We start from the raw sequence: 19,722 nt of genomic DNA on the forward strand, positions 1-19,722 counted from the left end.
AACAACACATGGTTGATATTGACAAAAAGTTGACATGCACTAGGTCAAAGTTGAGAAAAGGTCAACACAAACAAAAGCAGTGGCGTAACAAAAGCGCCGCAGACCCTGCCAATACCTGCATTACCCAGCCACGGCGTTTGTACTCTATGGCCGGGAGTCGGGACTGCAGATCTACTAGTCTGTGTCCCAGCGCTCCTCCTGGCTCCTTAGGACAAAAAGGCCATCACAATATGGCTGCCCCCAGTGGCGTAACTATAAATTTTGCTCCCCCCTGCCATAAAATTTTGTGGCCCCCCCCCCCATATAAAAATGTATATATATATGCTGGTGTTGGGGGGCCGGGAATTATACTACATGTACCCGGGGCTGGCAGTGACAGATTAGTGATGACCCGGTTGGTCTCCATTAATGGGGGATGGGGTCAGGGCTTGGGGTGAAGGAGCCCAGCTGAGTGTGTGGCTGTCAGCATGTGAGAGATCAGCCGCCGGCATCTCTCCAGAGGGAGGGATGTGAGAAGTGAGAAAGAGTGCACAATGGATTGAGAGAGAAAGAGATGGGTGGGAGTGGGGTCTCACATTACATACATACATTACATACATATGCTGCCTTACTCATAACTACATACACTGCCTCCGTCATAAATACTGTACAAACATACATTCACTGCCTACCTCATACATACATACATACATACATACATACGTACATACGCTGTCTCCCTCATACATACATACATACATACATACATACATACATACACTGTCTCCCTCATACATGCATACATACATACATACACTGCCTCTCCCTTAGAGCAGACAGTTTTTAAGTGGCAGTGGCGGCCTCCAATAGCATCCTTAAAAACGGTCTGCTCTAAGTGGGCGGCCATTTTGCGATGGACATTTTGTCCCAAGGAGCCAGGAGGAGTGCCGGGACGCAGAGTAGTAGATCTGCGGCTCCCAGCCGGTGGCCACAGAGTGAGGGGAGGTGGCGGGGTTAAATTTACGGGGTGGGAGGGGGCTCAAATGTTTCCCGGCGAGGGGTGCAAAACTTGGTGCTACGCCACTGAGCAAAAGGTCGACATAAGTTTTTTATATTTTTGTCTCATCCTTTTGAATTTTGCACACATTCACATCCATGTGGACTCCGATTTGGAACGGTAAAATGTGCTGACCTTTTGGTGTTGACCTATTGACTGTCTATCTAGACATTGTCGACCCTTTCATCCGGATCCCTGCATTCCTAGTGTTCGATGTTCTCCCATGAAACAATTTTTTTGAAGTGACTTGAAGTTCCTTCGAGTCTGGATCAGCAATCTATTCAATGCAGATGTAGATTAACAAAAATTGGTCATGTGCAAATCAATAATGCAATCAGAAGGGTGTTTATGAAGCATTTCCAGCGTTAGCAAGGTCTTGGCAACGCTGATAACACTATAAATAAATGGCATTAAACTTTCCTCTTATCTGAGAGATAAGAGACATTTAATTACTGCCAATGAGCAAACACAAAACAAACATTTTCTTGAAGGCACTTGCAGCTTGAAATGTATTCGTTTGCTACATTTTTGACATTATAATAGAAATAACCAATTAACGTACAACGGACGTCTGACAAGTACTTCCAGCTATATTACAAAATTAAAAGCTGAAGTTATCTGTGGTTTTCCCCATGTTCATTAACACAGCAACATGGCTAGAATGAAGTATTGGGTACTTGTGTATTATAGCGGCGCCCCCGATGTTCATCGCGCAATGTTTTAATCGCATCGCATGCCATGCACCCGATGGCATGCGATGCGATGCGATTTTTGCCCCCTATGCGATGAAACATTGTATAAGCACCCTAAAGGGTGCTTTTAAGCACCCAAATGGGTGCTTACAATGTTAAATGCACCCCCACGCCACCCCCCCACTATAAACGTGAACCTGAAGCGTGGGGAGCGCAGCGAGCCTGCGAGGGGCGGCGGTACGCGTCCTCCGACCTTACCATACCCCCACTATCCACGTCGGTGTGGAGTTGAGAATAGAAAGTGTGGCGAGCGCAGCGAGCCACCGAGCCCGAAGCGTGGCGAGCTCAGCGAGCCCCGCGTGGGGACGCGGATACCTTCACAGGTATTGGCGTCCCCTCGCGGGCTTCACAGGTATCCGCGTCCCCACGTGGGGCTCGCTGTGCTTGCCACGCTTCGGGCTCGCTGCGCTCGCCACACTTTCTATTCTCAACTCCACGCCGACGTGGATAGTGGGGGTATGAAAAGGTCGGAGGACACGTACCGCCGCCCCTCACGGCCTCCCTGTGCTTGCCATGCTTCGGGTTCACGTTTATAGTGGGGGTGGGGGTGGCGTGGGGGTGCATTTATCATTGTAAGCACCCATTAGGGTGCTTATACAATTTTTAATCGCATCGCATTGTATGGCATTGTATGCCATATACAATGTCATACAATTAAAAAATTGTATGACATTGTACAATATCGCACGATATAGCATCGCATACCATCGCATGCCTTTTGGTATGCGATGCGATGGGCGCCGCTATAATACACAAGTACCAAGTATTGTTATTAACGTTTATTTCTTGGGCGTCGTATGGTGTCCAGAGTGGCCCACAGTGCTAAGAATAGAATGTTATAGAATAACTGTAAACATAGGGAAGATTCAGACCCATTCGTAGAGGCTGAATTCATGCCCTTACCCGAAGGAGAATATGCGCATGGGCAAACCCCTGGAGTGAACAGCTTTGGCCATTTGCTGCAGAGGGGGCGGGCGGGGGATGGCAGGAGGCTGGAGCAGGGGAACTCCCAGCATTTTGTGGGGGTCCTCATAAAACACTTGGCGTTTCCTCATAGTTTCCTACCCTCCTGCATTCTGCAGGAGACTCCCTGAAATAGCAGCAATCTCCCTTTCTCCCTCATTAGTCTAACAATCTCCCTCATGTCACCTAGCCCACATTACACTGTTACATTTTTGGGGAAAAAAGGAATGAGAGACAGATACATTTACATTGAATCATCAGCACCATTTCCCAACACTTTACCAAGTATAGTAACTCTTACTAACTGCTTTGGGGCTCATCTACATTTGGATATAAGTCATTTTAAAAGATTCCTCTCAGATGTAGCAGTGCACACCCACGCTTCTAGGTGCCACGTTCACAATCTCTTTTCACAATCTCTCCATATATGGAACTAGACACGCCCTTCGGGTGGAGCATGACACGCCCCCTCAATGGGGCGCAGGGCAAAATTCTACTACGAAGTATAATCTCCCTGAAATTAGTTGTCAAAAGTAGGCAAGTATGCGTTTCCCTGAGAACGCAGGCGGGTAGATGCCTGCTGGGAGCAGCCGGCTGGCATCACATGACATTAGTGCCCGCCCCCTTTTCAGCGATATGTCTGTTCAGACTGACTTTTATCCCCAAAGGGGAGAGAAATCATTTTATGGTAGTGACCATCAAATAAATTATCTTCCCTTTGGCCACATGCGAGGGTATATGTTCTTATACACATCACTTTGTATGCTAGCAAGGGGATGCAGGTGAAACAGGCAGCGGGATGGGCATGCATTTGATGGTGCTGATCTGTCCGCTAGGCTGCGAGCATACGCAGCCTAGCAAACAGGTCTGAATTAGACCCATAATGAAAGACGGAGATGGGAGTAGGGGATTAGAAACAGATAATCAATAGGGTTTGTAGTAGGGATGAGCCCGTTCGGATCCTAGGGATCCGAACGCACCCGAACTTACCTGATCCAAGGCGTTACCAATTGGCTCGCTTCCGTCCCGCCAATAATTAGAGTCGAAAACAAGGCCGATCGTTATATTCCCCATGTGAGATTCTCATGAAACCTGAAGTCTATAAAAGTCCAGGAGATCGGCGCCATCTTCAGTCCGCATGTGAAATGTGTCCGTGCTGTCTGCAGGCACAGAGGGGAAAGCTGCAGGGAGAAAATCTAACTAATGGGGGACAAACTAATGGGGGAACTAACAGGCTGCCTAACTTAATGGGGCTGCTTAAGGGGGACAACTGTACTGACTGGGAAACTAAAGGGTGCATCTACTAAGAGGGAACTACTGAGCGGGAAACTAGTAAAGGCTAGAGTACAAATACTAAGGGGGAGCTACTGAAGGTACAACTACTAAGGGGGAGCTACTGAAGGTACAACTACTAAGGGGGAGCTACTGAAGGTACAACTACTAAGGGGGAGCTACTGAAGGTACAAATACTAAGGGGGAGCTACTGAAGGTACAACTACTAAGGGGGAGCTACTGAAGGTACAACTACTAAGGGGGAGCTACTGAAGTTAAAACTACTAAGAGGGAACTACTGAGCGGGAAACTAGTAAAGGCTAGAGTACAAATACTAAGGGGGAGCTACTGAAGGTACGACTACTAAGGGGGAGCTACTGAAGGTACAAATACTAAGGGGGAGCTACTGAAGGTACAACTACTAAGGGAGCTACTGAAGTTACAACTACTAAGAGGGAGCTACTGAAGTTACAACTACTAAGAGGGAACTACTGAGCAGGAAACTAGTAAAGGCTAGAGTACAACTACTAAGAGGGAGCTACTGAAGGAACAACTACTAAGGGGGCATTACTAAAGCTACAATTATGCGGGAACTAGTAAGAGGGCTGTTATATGGGACTACTGTGGGGGACAACGAAGGGGCTCTCTCTAAAAAAAAATTTTCTTAACTACCAGGCTGCCCCGTATCAGTACAGCTGTGCAGCCTAATGTCCCGTATCAGTCCAGCTGTGCTGCCCAGTGTCCCATATTAATCCAGGGGAGCTGCCTCCTATTTTTTAATTAAAATAAAAAAAGGTGTTTTTTTTTTTAACTGCACGGGCTGTTACGTGTGCCATATCATACCAAGGGCGGGATGTTGTAACATCCGCGCCCATTATCGCCGGCTACCGCATTATTAGTAACGGCATATGCTATAACATATGCCGTTATTCATGCAAGGGACAGCTCTTGCGGTAAGAGCTGTCCCTTGCGATGCGGTGCCGGCGCTGGACTTCCGGGTCTGTGACCCGGGAGTCCATCTGCGCATGCGCAGACCCCGGCGCCGGCCGCAGGGCACGCTGGGAGGGATCCGTGACGGATCCCTCAAACAGCGCTGCGGTAAGAAGCCCATAGGCTTCTGCAGGGATTCGCCAGCTTTAGCTGGCGATTCCCTCCGCAGCGCTGACACTGCGGAGGCGCCATATAGCATATAGAAATGCGGTAGAAACCCCGAAAACGGGGTTTTTACCGCATTTCTGCTATATAGCATTCCGCCCCAAGGGTGCTGTATCAGTCCAGGGGTGAGCCAAGTGTGCCGTATAATTTATGGGTTGCTGCTAAGTCTGCCATATCAGTTCTGGGGTGCTACCTTTTTTTAAATAAATAAATTTCTTTTTTTTTTACTTGAAGGGGTGTAAAATGTGCCATATCAGTCCAGCTGTGCTGGCAAGTGTCCTGTTTCAGTCCAGCTGTGCTGCCCAGTGTCCCGAATGAGTCCAGCTGTACCGCCCAGTGTCCCGTATCAGTCTAGGGGAGCTGTCCCCCATTTTTTTTATTAAATTAAAAAAGGTGTTTATTTTTAACTGCAAGGGCTGTTACGTGTGCCATATCATAACAGGAGTGTTGTATCAGTCCAGGGGTGAGCCAAGTGTGCCGTATAATTTATGGGTTGCTGCTTAATATGGCGTACAGTGTTCGTGAAAACCACCCAAAAAAGTGGGTCCCGGGGACCCTTCACTTCTAAAAATTGGGGTCCTACCGGACCTTTCCTGGGTCCTAACGGAATAAAGCCTCCTCTCCCCTTCTCCCCAGCATGGCACATGTGGGTTGGGGGGGTAAGTATCAATTGGCCCACTTGCATAAAGATACATATATACTAGAAACTATATAAAGTTGAAAATAGGGACAGTCCGCGCCAAAGGCGCGCTAAAAATTTAGGGCATGTTTTTTGGGGGGAAGTGGTGTGGTCACATAGTAGTACACATTATAGCACACCCCGTAATGCCAAGTACACATTATAGCACACACCGTAATGCCCAGTACACATTATAGCACACACCGTAATGCCCAGTACACATTATAGCACACACCGTAAAGCCCAGTACACATTATAGCACACACAGTTATGCCCAGTACACATTATAGCACACACAATTATGCCCAGTACACATTATAGCACACACAATTATGCCCAGTACACATTATAGCACACACCGTTATGCCCAGTACACATTATAGCACACACCGTTATGCCCAGTACACATTATAGCACACACCGTAATGCCCAGTACACATTATAGCACACACCGTAAAGGCCCATTACACATTACAGCACACACCGTAATGCCCAGTACACATTACAGCACACACAGTTATGCCCAGTACACATTATAGCACACACCGATATGCCCAGTATGTATTATAGCACACAATGTAATGCCCAGTATGTATTATAGCAAATAAGTGCTGCTTACCTACATGCTTGTTGCCAGGGGTTACATGCTCCTTGCAGGGGTTACATGCTGCTTGCAGGGGTTACATTCTGGTTGGCGCGGGGGAGGGGGGGTTTATTCTGGTTGCCAGGGGGGTTACTCTGGTTGCCACGGGGGTGGGGGTTATTCTGGTTGCCAAAGGGGTGGGGGCGCATTTGTTGCTCGCTTCCCCGGGGGGGCTGGTAAAGCTGATACAAGCTGATGAAAGAGTAGGTGAGCGGGCTGTCTGTGAGGCGGGGGGACTGGATGTGGCTGGAAGAGCTGAAACGCTGCTTTGAGTTGAGCAGCGTGTCAGCTCTTCCAGCCACATCCAGTCCCCCACTGAGCTGACAGCCCGCTCACCTCTTATGCCGAGAGTGGCTGTCAGTTGTTACAGCCATATCGCATCCCGTCCCCCGCTCTCAGCAGCAGAATGGACGGGGGGTGGCAGAAGGATGCAGAGCCGCACAGACACTGACCGTGAACCTGCTCTCACAAATGGCAGGGCGCGCGGCTTTAGTAACTGCAGGGCGCGCACTTGCAATGATTGGCTGCCGGGCGGCCACTGTGTAATGATTGGGTCCTGGCGGCTGCTGCTGCTGTGATTGGCTAACGGCGGCTCACAGGCGCAGCTCAGCACGTCCTCGGGGACCCCTTCAGTTTGAAAAACTGAGTCCCCGGTGCCCGTTTTAGGGTAAAATACACGCTAAAGCGCGTATTTGCGAACCCTGGCGTATCAGTCCTGGGGTGCTACCCTTTTTATTAAATAAAAATTAAAAAAGTAGTTTTCTTTTACTGCAAGGGGTGTTCAGTGTTCCATATCAGTCCAGCTGTGATGCCCAGTGTCCCATACCAGTCCTGGGGTGCTTCCTTTTTTTTTTAAATAAAATAATTCTGTCAATCATTACTCTGTTGCATTCTAGAAAATGATAGATACTTGCAGCACCAAATAAGTAAAGATAATATCAATGATAAAAGGTATTAGAAATATTTTAGTTTCATGCTATTTTCTCCATTGAGTATTTTTCTCACGTGGCGAAATGAAATAGGTAAACGCATTTATGTAGCTGCAAACTATATTCCCATCAGACGGTCCTGAACTGCATGCAATGTATCAAATGAAATGTAGTATCAGCAGAAATAATGCAGACGCAAGATCACACATTGAACATACATTGATTAAAGGTTTGAGTTTCAGTGCCCCTGTGTTCGCCATTAAGCTACATGATGTTTATGACGAAAGTTATTTTACATCAGGACTATGCAATGCGACTAAAAGAATAGTGGGGAATTGGTAGCTGATGTCTTTACTAAAGGTGCCCTTACATGATACAATTATTGTATACAATTTGGACTAGATGGCATCACATCGCATTGCATAGGTTTTGCAATGCAATGAGATGAGATGAAATCTAGTACAAAAAGTATGTGCAGCACATACAGTACTGTACTTTTTAAGCTGTGTGATGAGATGTGTGACCCAGCAATTGTACCTTGTATGGGCACCTTTACACACAGGAATAAACCCCAAAAGATTTGACCTTACTTATTAAGCTGTAGTCATCTTGTGGGCGCTGGGACTTGAGAAGGTTGTATGAATAACACATGTGAGAAGTTGTGCTTCTCTACCTTCTTGTCTGATTTGGAACCTAACCAGGCCCCAGCCAAGCCCATACCTGGGTGATCTGCCCCCTATTACTATAACTCCCATTTTGATTTCAGTGCACAGTAGCAGCGGTACCCAGTAATATGGAACTAGTATAAATACTGAGGAATGCCAAGGAATAAGCCAGTAGTAGTAGTTACTAGAGATGTATTTCTTTTATTTTAATAACAGGTACTTATATAGCGCACACATATCAGTTTAGGACAAGTACATGGTAAATATGGATAGTTGCATCAGGGGACAGGACACTGGAGCAATCATCAGGAGGGCAGAGGTTTATATAGACTAAGAAAGGCACATGAGGAGAGAGGGCCCTGCTCGTGAGAGCTTACATTCTAAAGGGGAGGGTTAGACAGACAGCGGTGATACAGAATGGGAAGAAGTGAGCATAAACAGAAGGGTAGGATGCGCCGGGCTCTCCTCCTTCCTGCACCCGGAAGAGGATCATAGTGTAGGTAGGAGGAGGTCACAGTTCCGGGCAGCGCAGCAATGTGCTGCCCGGACACAGGTGAGGGGCGTCGCCGTGGGGCGGCGGTGGGTCGCAGATTTTTCTGGCGATACCCCCCTACAATAAACAGAAGTGTTTAAAATCCTGCACCTAAAGAACAGAGTGTAATGCATTGGTTACTGAACTTACTGGAGCATTCAGTAAAGAGTTTGTTGGACATTAGAAGACACATAGGTGCACTATTCTATTAAAGGCAAACAAAAGGGATTTACCCTGTTTTTTTTCCACCAAGTTTCTTTTCCTGATCACATCAATTACATAGCATCCTCTCCCAAAAAAAACACGTTCCGGAGAAAGCACCATATTCACAATTGAAACCATGAAAATGGGTCATTTATCAGGGATTTGCACTAGGACAAGCTCGTACTCTCTTTTACTAAGCTAAAGTATATTAATAAACCACTCTAAGACATCATGACATAATTTTAACTAGATCGGAGCATCTTCACAGTTTTCATCATTTTCACCAAAAAAGTGAAACTTCAAACCTCTTGCTAGAACAGAAGATGTTGACTTTTGCACGTTTCTTATTCAGGTCAATAGAATAGAATAGAATCAACTTTATTGGCCATGTATGCTTGCGCACAGTAGAATTTTTTTGTGGATTACAGTGCAGCATCAAGCAGGGATGAAAAGGGGGGGGGGGACGTTACATATATTACATAAAGACATTACAAGTATTTCATTTCTAGCTACGACTATGGTGGTCAGGTCGCCAAGTAGGGACACGTTATTTGGCTGTTGATATTGGAATTGCATTCGCTTTGATTGGATTGTTCAGGTGATGGACGGCTAACGGAAAGAAGCTTCTTGCGGATCTGGACGTTTTGACGGGGATGGACCTGAACGGTCTTCCGGATGGTAGGATGTCGAACAGGTTGTGACCAGGATGCAGCTTGTCCTTTGCAAACTTCTCAGCACGTTTCCTTACCCTGGATGAGAACAGATCCCTTATAAGGGGGAGGTCGGATCCTTTCCGCAGTCTTCACTACCCTCTGCAGTTTTTGTTTGTCGTTCTCGCTTGCGCTACCATATTAGATTGGGATCGAGGAACATAAGGCAGACTCCACGATGGCGGTGTAGAATACTCACAGCAGCTCCTGTGGGATGTTGAATTTCCTGAGTTGCCTCAGGAAGAACAGACGCTGTTGGGCCTTTTTGATGTTTGTGGTTATGTTTAATCCCCATCTTAGGTTGCTGGACATGGTTGTCCCTAGGAATTTGAAGGATTCAACCCGCGACACCACTGCGTTGGCTATTGTTAGCGGGGCTAGTGCATTTGTTTTTTTCCTGTAGTCGACCACCATCTCAACTGTTTTGGTGGGGTTTAGATCGAGGTTGTTGCTGCTGCACCACTGTGTCAGGTTCTCCACTGCATGCCTATACGCGGTCTCATCACATGCTTGATTAGGCCGATGATAGTGGTGTCATCTGCGAATTTGATGATTTTCACTGACTGCTTAGCTGAGGTGCAGTCATTCGTGTAGAGAGTTGAAGAGCAGAGGGGAGAGGACGCATCCTTGGGGGGCTCCAGTACTGATTGTTTGTGTGCTGGACGAGAACGCGCCGGCTTTGACCACCTGTTCCCTTGAAGTTAGAAAGTCCACTATCCATGAGCATGTTGATCCTGGGACTCCTAAGGAGAGGAGTTTTGACTGCAGGATGCCGGGAACCATAGTATTAAAGTCACAACTTTCCCACACTAGCCCATTTTGAATTTCTCAATTTCAGTTTTTTCACTCTGCCCTAATGTCCGTGTTGGGAGTCATGGACTCAAGGTGAAAAGGCTGCAAAGTGAATCGCATTGGTGACTCCCAACACAGACATCCACCATTTGGACTATTCACCTGCCTCCAATATTTGTGACCGGGCCAGCTTTCCCTATTCCCTGTCAGCCATTTACACAACAGGACCAAACAAGCCAACATTTACCAAGTGGACCCATCAATTACCAGGCAATCCCTTGGCAGGAGAGCGCCGTGTCTCCTTAAAGTCCATCTGTTTCATAAAATCGGCTTCCAAATATCTGGGATTCTTAAGGATAGCATCATAGGAAAAGACACCTACAGGAGCTCCATTTGGACATTTCTGACTGCAGAGACCACTCATCAATTACAAGAATAAAATGGGAATACTCCATTCTAGCTTCAAGGTGAGGTTAGAACTACACTTCGAACCCCACCTAACCTACCCAGTGACACTGCAACATTATCTTAATGTCATCACATTATTCTAATGATCTGAAACTACTTAACCAGATGTATCCTTCTCGGTATGGGGAAGCTTGGAAATGGAGCTCAGTGCTTGAAAAGGTTGCAGCCATGGCTTCTGTTCCAGAGCACACGGTCTTAACAGTGGCCCTGTATAAAGATACAGAAGTGATAGATTATAGATAGACAGATAGATAAATAGATAGATAGATGACATATATGAGATATATGACATATTAGAGAGATAGATAAATATATCCATGAGATGCAGTCAGAACACGGCGCCAATATTTTGAACTGGAACAGGATGCTGACTTTGGAATCCTATCAACCAGAAACTCGAATGTAAGTATGCCATGGGGTTAGGGTCAAGGTGTGTGTCTGTGTGGTGGGGGGGAGGTGGGGCTCTGAGAGTTAGGGTTTGAGAGTTAACTCAGAGTCTGTGTTGGGATTCTTGGTATAAAGATGCCGGGGTTGCTCTTCTGACCACTGGCATCCCCACTGCCTGGATATCGTATGTATCACAGGTCAATACAGATTTGTACACTGACACAATCTTCCTAATTGTAGCACAGTAAGCCGCAGCAATTGATTTGAAATAAAAAAAAGTTGAGCTGCAATTGAAGTATAGTGAGAGGAACGCCATCATACCTTAGAAACGGATCTCCCTGAAAACCGGGACAACAGATTGAATAATTTGAAGCCCCATGGCAGAATCTGTAATGTAGGGTCCAGGAAAAGCAGAGGGTTCAAGCTGACAATATTATATACAGGGCCGGTTTAACCACAGGGCGACAGGGAAGGTCACCCCCACACATCAGGGTCCCTCACACTGTCACTTCTGCAGCGGTGGCAGGTGGGTGGCAGGCAGCAGGGTCGGGCAGCATATGGTGGGCAGGGGGTCCCTGCAGAGGATTGGAAGTCAGGGTCCCTGACTGGCGGCGCCAATACCGCTACTATTTCCCATCTGTCGCAGGGACCCTATCGCTGATTGCACATCCACTGCAGGGATCCCCGCTGCCTGGATCCAACGCTGCCTCTGCCCCAGACTGGTGTGTGTGTGTGTGTGTGGGGGGGGGGAGGAGGTGTTTCACAATTTTGTTGTCCAGGGCCCCCACAGACCTTAATCCGGCACTGGTTCTATACACACCAAAATGTTGTGGATACTGAAGATATGCACCATGACGGGTAACAGAGATGTCTTCCTCTGCTGGTGAAGGGAGCCTGCCTAGAAATTAATGCATGGAGGACCAGTGGAGAAAAGTGCTTCTCAGTGTCATGCTCCTCCAAAAGGGCGTGTCTAGTTCCATATATGGGGAGATTGTGAAAAGAGATTGTGAACGTGGCACCTAGAAGCATGGGTGTGTCCTGCTACATCTGAGAGGAATATTTTAAAATGACTTATATCCAAATGCAGATGAGCCCCTAAAAGTTAGTAAGAGCTACTATCCTTGGTAAAGTGCTGGGAAATGGTGCTGATGATTCAATGTAAATGTATCTGTCTCTCATTCCCTTTTCCCCCAAAATGCAACAGTGTAATGTGGGCTAGGTGAAATGGGGGAGATTGCTAGACTAATGAGGGAGAGAGGGAGATTGCTGTTATTTCAGGGAGTCTCCTGCAGAATGCAGGAGGGTAGGCAGTTATGATGTGGGTGTGTGTGTGTGTGTGTATGAGATACAGTATCTCAAGCACTTAATCAAATCCACAGTAGCCCTTAATCAAAGTCACAGTGGCCCTTAACTTTTTGGGTGGTATGCCTGCCGCAGCGGGCAGTCCCGGAAAATTTCTGGGCATACCACTATGCAGTAGGTGCATGCCAGTGGTGCCTCAAGCTGTGCACCACTGGCGCACTACCTCTAGCCCCCCCCCCCATTGCCCCCCCTCCTGCTGCCCCCACCGAATCACCCTCTGCGATCGTACGCTAGAGCTCCCCTGCCACTTCCCCAGCCGCCATTCACAGCAGTGATGAAGGCGGCAGGTACGGTCGGCTCGGGGGGACTCGGTAGCGCTCAGGAGTTCAGGCACCTGAATCCTCCTGAACCGCCACAAACATCCCCGAGCCTACCGCCTGTGGTAACTGCTGTGACTGGCAGCTCGGGCAGCGGCAGGGGAGCTCCGGTGTACAAATGCCGGAGCGTAGGTGAGGGGGCGACCTACGTTCTTTGGTGGGTTTTGCTGGGGCAGGACAAACCTGCCCTGGTAGCAGTGGTGTTACAATAGACCCGCAGACCCCACGCTGGCAGGAGGCACTGTGTAGGTGTGGGCGCTGGGGGTCTGTTGGGCTATTGTAATGTCACTGCCGCCTGCCGGAAACTCACCTGCCACGCCTGTGGCCGGGGACCCGCAGAAGATTTGTCTGCGGTCCTGGCTCCCCTGTCCCCTCCTGGCTTCTGCTTCTAATCTAAACGGACCATCACAAAATGGCCGCCCCCATACAGCAGAAAACTGTCTGCTATAGGGGGAGGACATTTTTTGATGGTCCGTTTTCATTAGATGCTGGAGCCAGGAGCAGACAGGCGAGCCGGGACCACAGACAAGGTGTGTGAACCTGCTACAGTGGCTTTTTGGAGTGGTAAGGCAGGGGGAGGGTTAACTTTACTTATGTTGGGGGGGGGGGGGCACTTTTAGTTATGCCACTGCCTGGTAGGTTTGTCCTGCCCTAGCAACACTCAACACTCAAGGGATTAATTTGCCATGTGCTAGCCATCAGCATGCAGGTACATTTGTACACTCAGCACCACCTGCAGCCGCTAAGACGTTCTTAACATGCTCTAATCAGTAAAGATGTCCATTGCTGCCCATGGGATGTTGCCTATAGCAACCGATAAGATTCTACTTATTTATTTTGCACCTTCTAGAAGATAATAGATGGAATCTGGTTGCTATGCGCAATATCCCATCTTCAGTAGAACTAAATTTACCCCGGTATGTCTGCGGGACTTGGCAGGATGTCCAACTTACCAGAAGCGATGCTTAGAACATCCCGCCCTGTAGATCTCGCCATCCGATGCCAGTAATGTGCTCGTGTACCAGACGCTAGATTGGAGCTCTGCATTAATCACTAGCCACCAGGTAGAGGTCTTTCATCATTTCTCCACAGAAGCAGCCCAGCTATGTATACCAGTCACTAGTCAGGGCTCCAGTATATAATGAGTGTCTGAGCAGATGGTTGTGCTTATTGAGCTGTAGAGGGAGGAGGGACATTAAAACTGTTGTTGCGGGACCCGCGCCCCTCCTGTGTGCGAGGACAGTAATTTGCTGGAAAAGTTTATCCTCCGGAGTTTTTGCATAACTTGAATTTAATAGTTAAACTTAGTATTTCAACCATTTTAATTTACAATTTTACAGCTGTTAAAATTACTTTTTGATTCTGGACTGTTCCCATTCTCAAGGTTTCACGCAGAGCTGGCACAGATGCTGTTGTTTCTCATCTGCCTGTGGGGGGAAAGACTCATTGATCACTTTTATGGTCTTTTTGGCTTTTAAGAGCATTTTTTTTTTTATAATCCGTAGCAGTTTGAGAGCATTGTACTGGGCATGTGCCCAGGGGCGCCATCCATTATCTGTAATGTTTACCAGGGTGGTGTGCAATAGCAGGCTGCTTCTGTCAGCTATAAACTCTCCGCTCTAATGTGGCCTGAAATCTTCTTATCTTATAATGCAAAAAAAAACAAACAGAGGGATAACTTTGAGGTTGAAAGCTGTGTCTTAGCCTCTTGAGCAGGGTTGCCTACTTTTAAAGTCTCCTTTAAGAAGAAGCCTGTCAACACCACTTGGGGGGGGCCTGATGTAGACGCAATTTGCGTCTTTAGCCCTGCCCCTTCCCCGAAAAACCGTGAATCATGGGAAATTAACGCTGCAGCGGGGGAGATAGGGGGAGGGGGTGGGCGCTGATATCTGGAAGGGTTGCCCACCTTTACAGGGGCTGGGGGGACACCCGATTTTCGGTAACCCCCAGGCCATTCCAGGAAGGTAGGCAACCCTGCTCTGGGGCCATACTCAAAGGCATATTTCCATTTCTAGAAAATGTGCCTTCCAGTCCAGACAATAAAATTGAAGAACCCTTTCCCTCCCCCAAAGACATTCTAAAAATTTAATGAAGGGCAGTGACTCTGCTGCAATGGGCGTGGTCTCATAGTGATGGGCGTAGCTTTGCAGGAAAAGACCAATTTACAGTGACACAATAGTGCCCCTTACTATTATACCCCACACCGTAATGCCCCATATTATGTCCCATACTGTAATGCCTCTTGCACCATATTATGCCCCACACTTTAATTTCCTAGGCTCTGACAATATATTATACCCCACAGTTATGCCCCTTGCACCACATTATGCCACTACAGTGATGTCTTGATATCATATTTTACACCCACATTAATACCCTTGTTACCATATTATGCCCCACATGGTCATACTGCTCCTTACTAATTATAACACATTGTCATAGTACCTGCTTATTGTCATGGGGTTCTCCTGGCACAGTACCTGCTCATTGTCAGGGGGTTCTCCTTCCACAGTACCCACTCATTGTCAGGGGGTTCTCCTGGCACAGTACCTGCTCATTGTCAGGGGTTCTCCTGCCACAGTGCCTGCTCATTGTCAGGGGGTTCTACTGTCACAGAACCCGCTCATTGACAGGGAGCTGCTGCCACAGTACTTGCTCGTTGTCAGGGGCTTCACCTGCCACAGTACCTGCTTGTTAGCTGACACTAAAAGATACACTGTATGTCTCTGTTGCTGGCCTATGGCATTGAGCTTGGGGCAGCACGGATGGTGTAATGGTTAGCATTACTGCCTCACAGCACTGATGTCATGGGTTCGATTCCCAACATAACTTTTCAGAGTTTGTATATTCTCCCCGTGCTTCCAAAAATATACCATACCTCCCAACTTTTGAAGTTGGGAGGTCGGGACGTTCGCGTGCGCTCCCGAAAAGGTGGCTCGGCATCGAGAAAAGGGGGCGTGGCCTCACGGGGTGACGCGAACTTCGGCCACGCCCCGTTTTCGCCGCTCGTCAGCGCTGAATAGACGCTGTGCGCATGCGCACAGCGTCTATTCTCGGCAAGCTGGGGGGGCTCCCAACTGTCCCCCCCACCGTGGGACAATGGCGGCCCCGGGCGGGACGCGGGAACGTCCCCGAATATCGGGACGTTCCCGCGGTAAGCGTGACAGTTGGGAGGTATGATATACTGGTAGATTAATCGGCTCCTGACAAAATAAACCCTAGAATGTCTGTGTGTGCCTGTACATGTGGTAGGGAATATAGATTGTAAGCTGCACTGGGGCGAATACTGATGTGAATGTTCAAATATTCTCTGTAAAGCGCTGCGGAATATGTGTGCGCTATATAAATTACTGGTAATAAATAATAAATAAATAAAATGAATCTGTTTGTTGTTTCTTGTATAGATTAACCCTTCCTTTACATTCACCTGTCAGGGGGCTAATATTGATTGATTTGAGCAACTTCCATTGACCGTTCTTGTATCTAACATAGAAGAAATCATTTGGGAAAGTTCCTTACTTATGGGCCCCATACATCAGCAATCACAATTTATGGATTTCCAGATCCAGGGATTTATTGGCCAGATAAATGGATTTTACAATCTATCTGACTTGCCCACACATTACAGATTTATTTCAGTGATCGGCAGATTTTTCCATCTAAAGATTGCATCTTCATATCTGGAAATTGCCCAATCGATTGTCATTTCAGCTGTTCATAATGTAAATAGATGAAGAAGATGAATTGGGAATGCCCACACATATAAAAAAAGATCTGCAGATAATATCAGATTATTAAACATGTTTAAAAATCTGATTAAGCAATCGATTTTGATTGGGATTGCCAAAAGGGGGAGCCCACACATCTAAAATTAATTGTGGCAATCATCTCCATATCTGAAAATTGTCACAATTAATTGCTGATGTATGGGGCCCATTAGATGGTATACCTACACCCAAGCCAACCATTCTTATAATACCTCTCTAAATGGATTCTCGACGTCCCTCACTATACTAGAGCCACAACAAGAATTTTCTTTTCATATTTCTAAATGAATTGGTGCAGATCAAAGGCTTTAAGAATAAGCTATATCCAATATCTTACTCATAGATCATTATGTGTGATGTGAAAATATGTGGCCTTGGCTTTTGCAATTTATGGTTTATGGCTCAGATAAGGTATTAATAATGCAAATCTATAATGCAGGTGAAGGCTGAACTACCATTGGTGCAGTAGGTGCATTGCACCGTGGCCCCTGAGGACAAAGGGGCCCACAGCAGCCACCCACTGCTGTGTGGCATTATTGTGAACTTGGGTTGGAGTGCAAGAGTGGGGGAACAAATTATATTTTTGCCCCTGGACCAAACACTCACAAGTTCCACCACTGTGCTGGCGCATGTCCACTTCCAAAGGAGTGAACATTGGGAAGGCTGGCTACAAAGCACATGGGCCTCTCTACTGTAGGTCAGGGTTGCCTACTTTTAGGTAGAGGGCAGCCAGATAGAGGAAGCAGGGGGTGGGGCCTGTGGGTGTGCTGCAAAAGGGTGTGGCCAGAGCCCGGAGGCGGAGCTCAACAACTGAGCCTTGTGTGGGGGCATGGCCATTGTGATTGCATCATCAAGGCCACACTCCCGCTGTTAAATGCAGGTATTACAGGCACTGCACAGTGGGGGGCTATAATGATGTGATTAGCGTCATGGTGTCCCCGCGGACCTCCCACCAAGGGGGGATTGCGACAGGCTGTGGGGATTGCGGGGGACTTGCCCACCTTCTCAGGGGATGTATGCGCTAGGCCAGTGATGGCTAACCTTGACACTCCAGCTGTTGTTGAACTACACATCCCAGCATTCCCTGCTACAATTTTACTATTTGGCCATGCTTAAACTGATGCAGGGCACGATGGGATATGTAGTTCAACAACAGCTGGACTGTCAAGGTTAGCCATCACTGCTCTAGGCCTACATTTTTATGTTCCTTTCCGATGGAAAGTTTGGGGGGGGGGGCAGGGATAGGTGCTGATGTCACATCTGCGCTGATGTCACATCTGCCATACCTGCAGTGCAACATGGTTTCGCCCTACCTGCAGTGCAACATGGTTTTGTCCAGTTGCTTTTTTTTTTTTTTCCTGAATCAGGCCAATTGTGTTTTGGATAAATCAGAAATTGAGTATGGTTGGATATTTGTATCCCCATTCACGGATGCCTTATATCTGTCCACTTGTACAGTATGCAAAATGAAGACACATGAGCATTTGCCAGTTTTCGGTTTATAAATGACCTTTTCAGTCACCATCTTTACTCATTTATTCTCTATTCTGTCATTTTCTACTAATTTCTGCAGAAGAGAAATTGTTTGCAAAATGCCATTAGCAGTGAAAATAGTTAATGTCTTCAGGGAAAAGCTGAAACATAAACCAAAGCTTTCATTGCCAGCGAATGACAGTACATTTGTAAGAGCCACAAAATCACAACAAAGACTTAAAGAGTTTCATTAAATCCAATTATATCCTATTGAAAAAAAAAAGCTCTCGGGACCCTCCTTACATATAGCTTCAGGATCAATACAGCCATTGCAAGGCGAGAAGCAGGTTCACCCAAAACAAATCAGAGCATACCCAAAGGCTGTTCAAAAATGAGATTACAAAATGTATTTAACACAAAAATTGAAAAAGATAGCTGAAACCAATGAAAGCAAGTAACAGCTGGATGGGGACCTTTTACATCGTAACGAAACATAATTTGTTCCTTCATTAATATTTAGCATATACTTCACGGGCTGATGTTAGTGGGTGTTTATTCTTCTTTAATGAATTTATTTATTTAACCTTTTCTGATCCTGTTGTTATATGGGGATGCGGTCGACAGTATTTAGGTCGACACATGAAAAAGTTTGACATGTATTAAGTCGACGTGGTCGATAAAAGCAAGAGGTCGACATGAGTTTTTCGCATGTTGTTCAAAAAAAGGTGTTTTTTTCACACTTTACTATCCGAGCGGCCATTATAATGGTGACCATGTCGACTTAAGTTGACATGCTGTAGACAGCAAACACATAAAGAACGCATGTGGACCTTTTTTCATTTCGACCTATTGCATGTGTCAACGTTTTGAATATTGACCAATAGTGCTCGATCTACTGACTGTCCACCTAAATACTGTTGACCCTATGACCCACACCCGCTGTATGCATGTGAAGTTTTTAGAAATTTTACTAGATTGCCATTTGCTTCTGTACATTAACAGAGTTTCATTCCAGCCAGACAGATTGGACAGATTGGATTGTATGATATTTTTATGGGGCAGCGGTTCTCAAACTGTGGTTCCTGACCCCAAAGTGGGTCTCGGCCTTCTCAGCATGGGGTCGCGACTCCATGCTGCTGACCATCAGGTTGAGGACTTTTCTAATCTCAGTCAGTGATTCAAGGAGGTTGAAAAATCTGTTGAATTGTCTGTTATGTCAGACTCCTCCCATCATTCTGTGCCTCCACAATGCTGCCATGTATGTGCTGTCTGCTGACTACACAGGTGATGTGATGACCTTCTGCAGTAACTTGCTGGGGTCCTGTCATTATTTTTATTGTCTGATGGGGTCCCAGGGAAAAATAGTTTGAGGAACCCTGGTATAAGGCATGGACAGCCTGAAGGACATGATTTACCTTGAGCTCCCCCTGCAGATCACCTGGAAGGCTAACATCTGAGTTGACATTTGATGCACCATTTAAAAAAAAAAAAAAGGGGGGGGGGGTTTCAAGGGATGCCGAATGCTAAAAAGCACCTGCGATGTGCACAAATGACCTCTGACTCTGACCCAATGCATCCTCGGGTTGGAGCGGTTGTCAAACACATGCAATTTGGTC

The 19,722-nt window shown here is 46.8% G+C and overlaps 1 protein-coding gene across 1 annotated transcript in view; it reads right to left on the reverse strand.

Annotated features, from left to right (window-relative positions):
• The window catches only part of LOC146042457 (uncharacterized), a 36,578-nt gene extending 22,551 nt beyond the window's left edge, over positions 1-14,027 (reverse strand). Inside the window, exons 1-2 of the mRNA XM_083162447.1 lie at positions 13,820-14,027; positions 10,903-11,007 (exon numbers count right to left, since the gene is read on the reverse strand). Of these exons, the coding sequence (XP_083018573.1) occupies positions 10,903-11,007; positions 13,820-13,913 (199 nt within the window). The 5' untranslated portion in view covers positions 13,914-14,027. The remainder of the gene's footprint in view (positions 1-10,902; positions 11,008-13,819) is intronic.
• Positions 14,028-19,722: the final 5,695 nt, after the last annotated feature.

Source organism: Crinia signifera, chromosome 19, assembly GCF_055691185.1.
Source record: "Crinia signifera chromosome 19, ASM5569118v1, whole genome shotgun sequence".
In the NCBI taxonomy this organism is placed as follows: domain Eukaryota; kingdom Metazoa; phylum Chordata; class Amphibia; order Anura; family Myobatrachidae; genus Crinia; species Crinia signifera.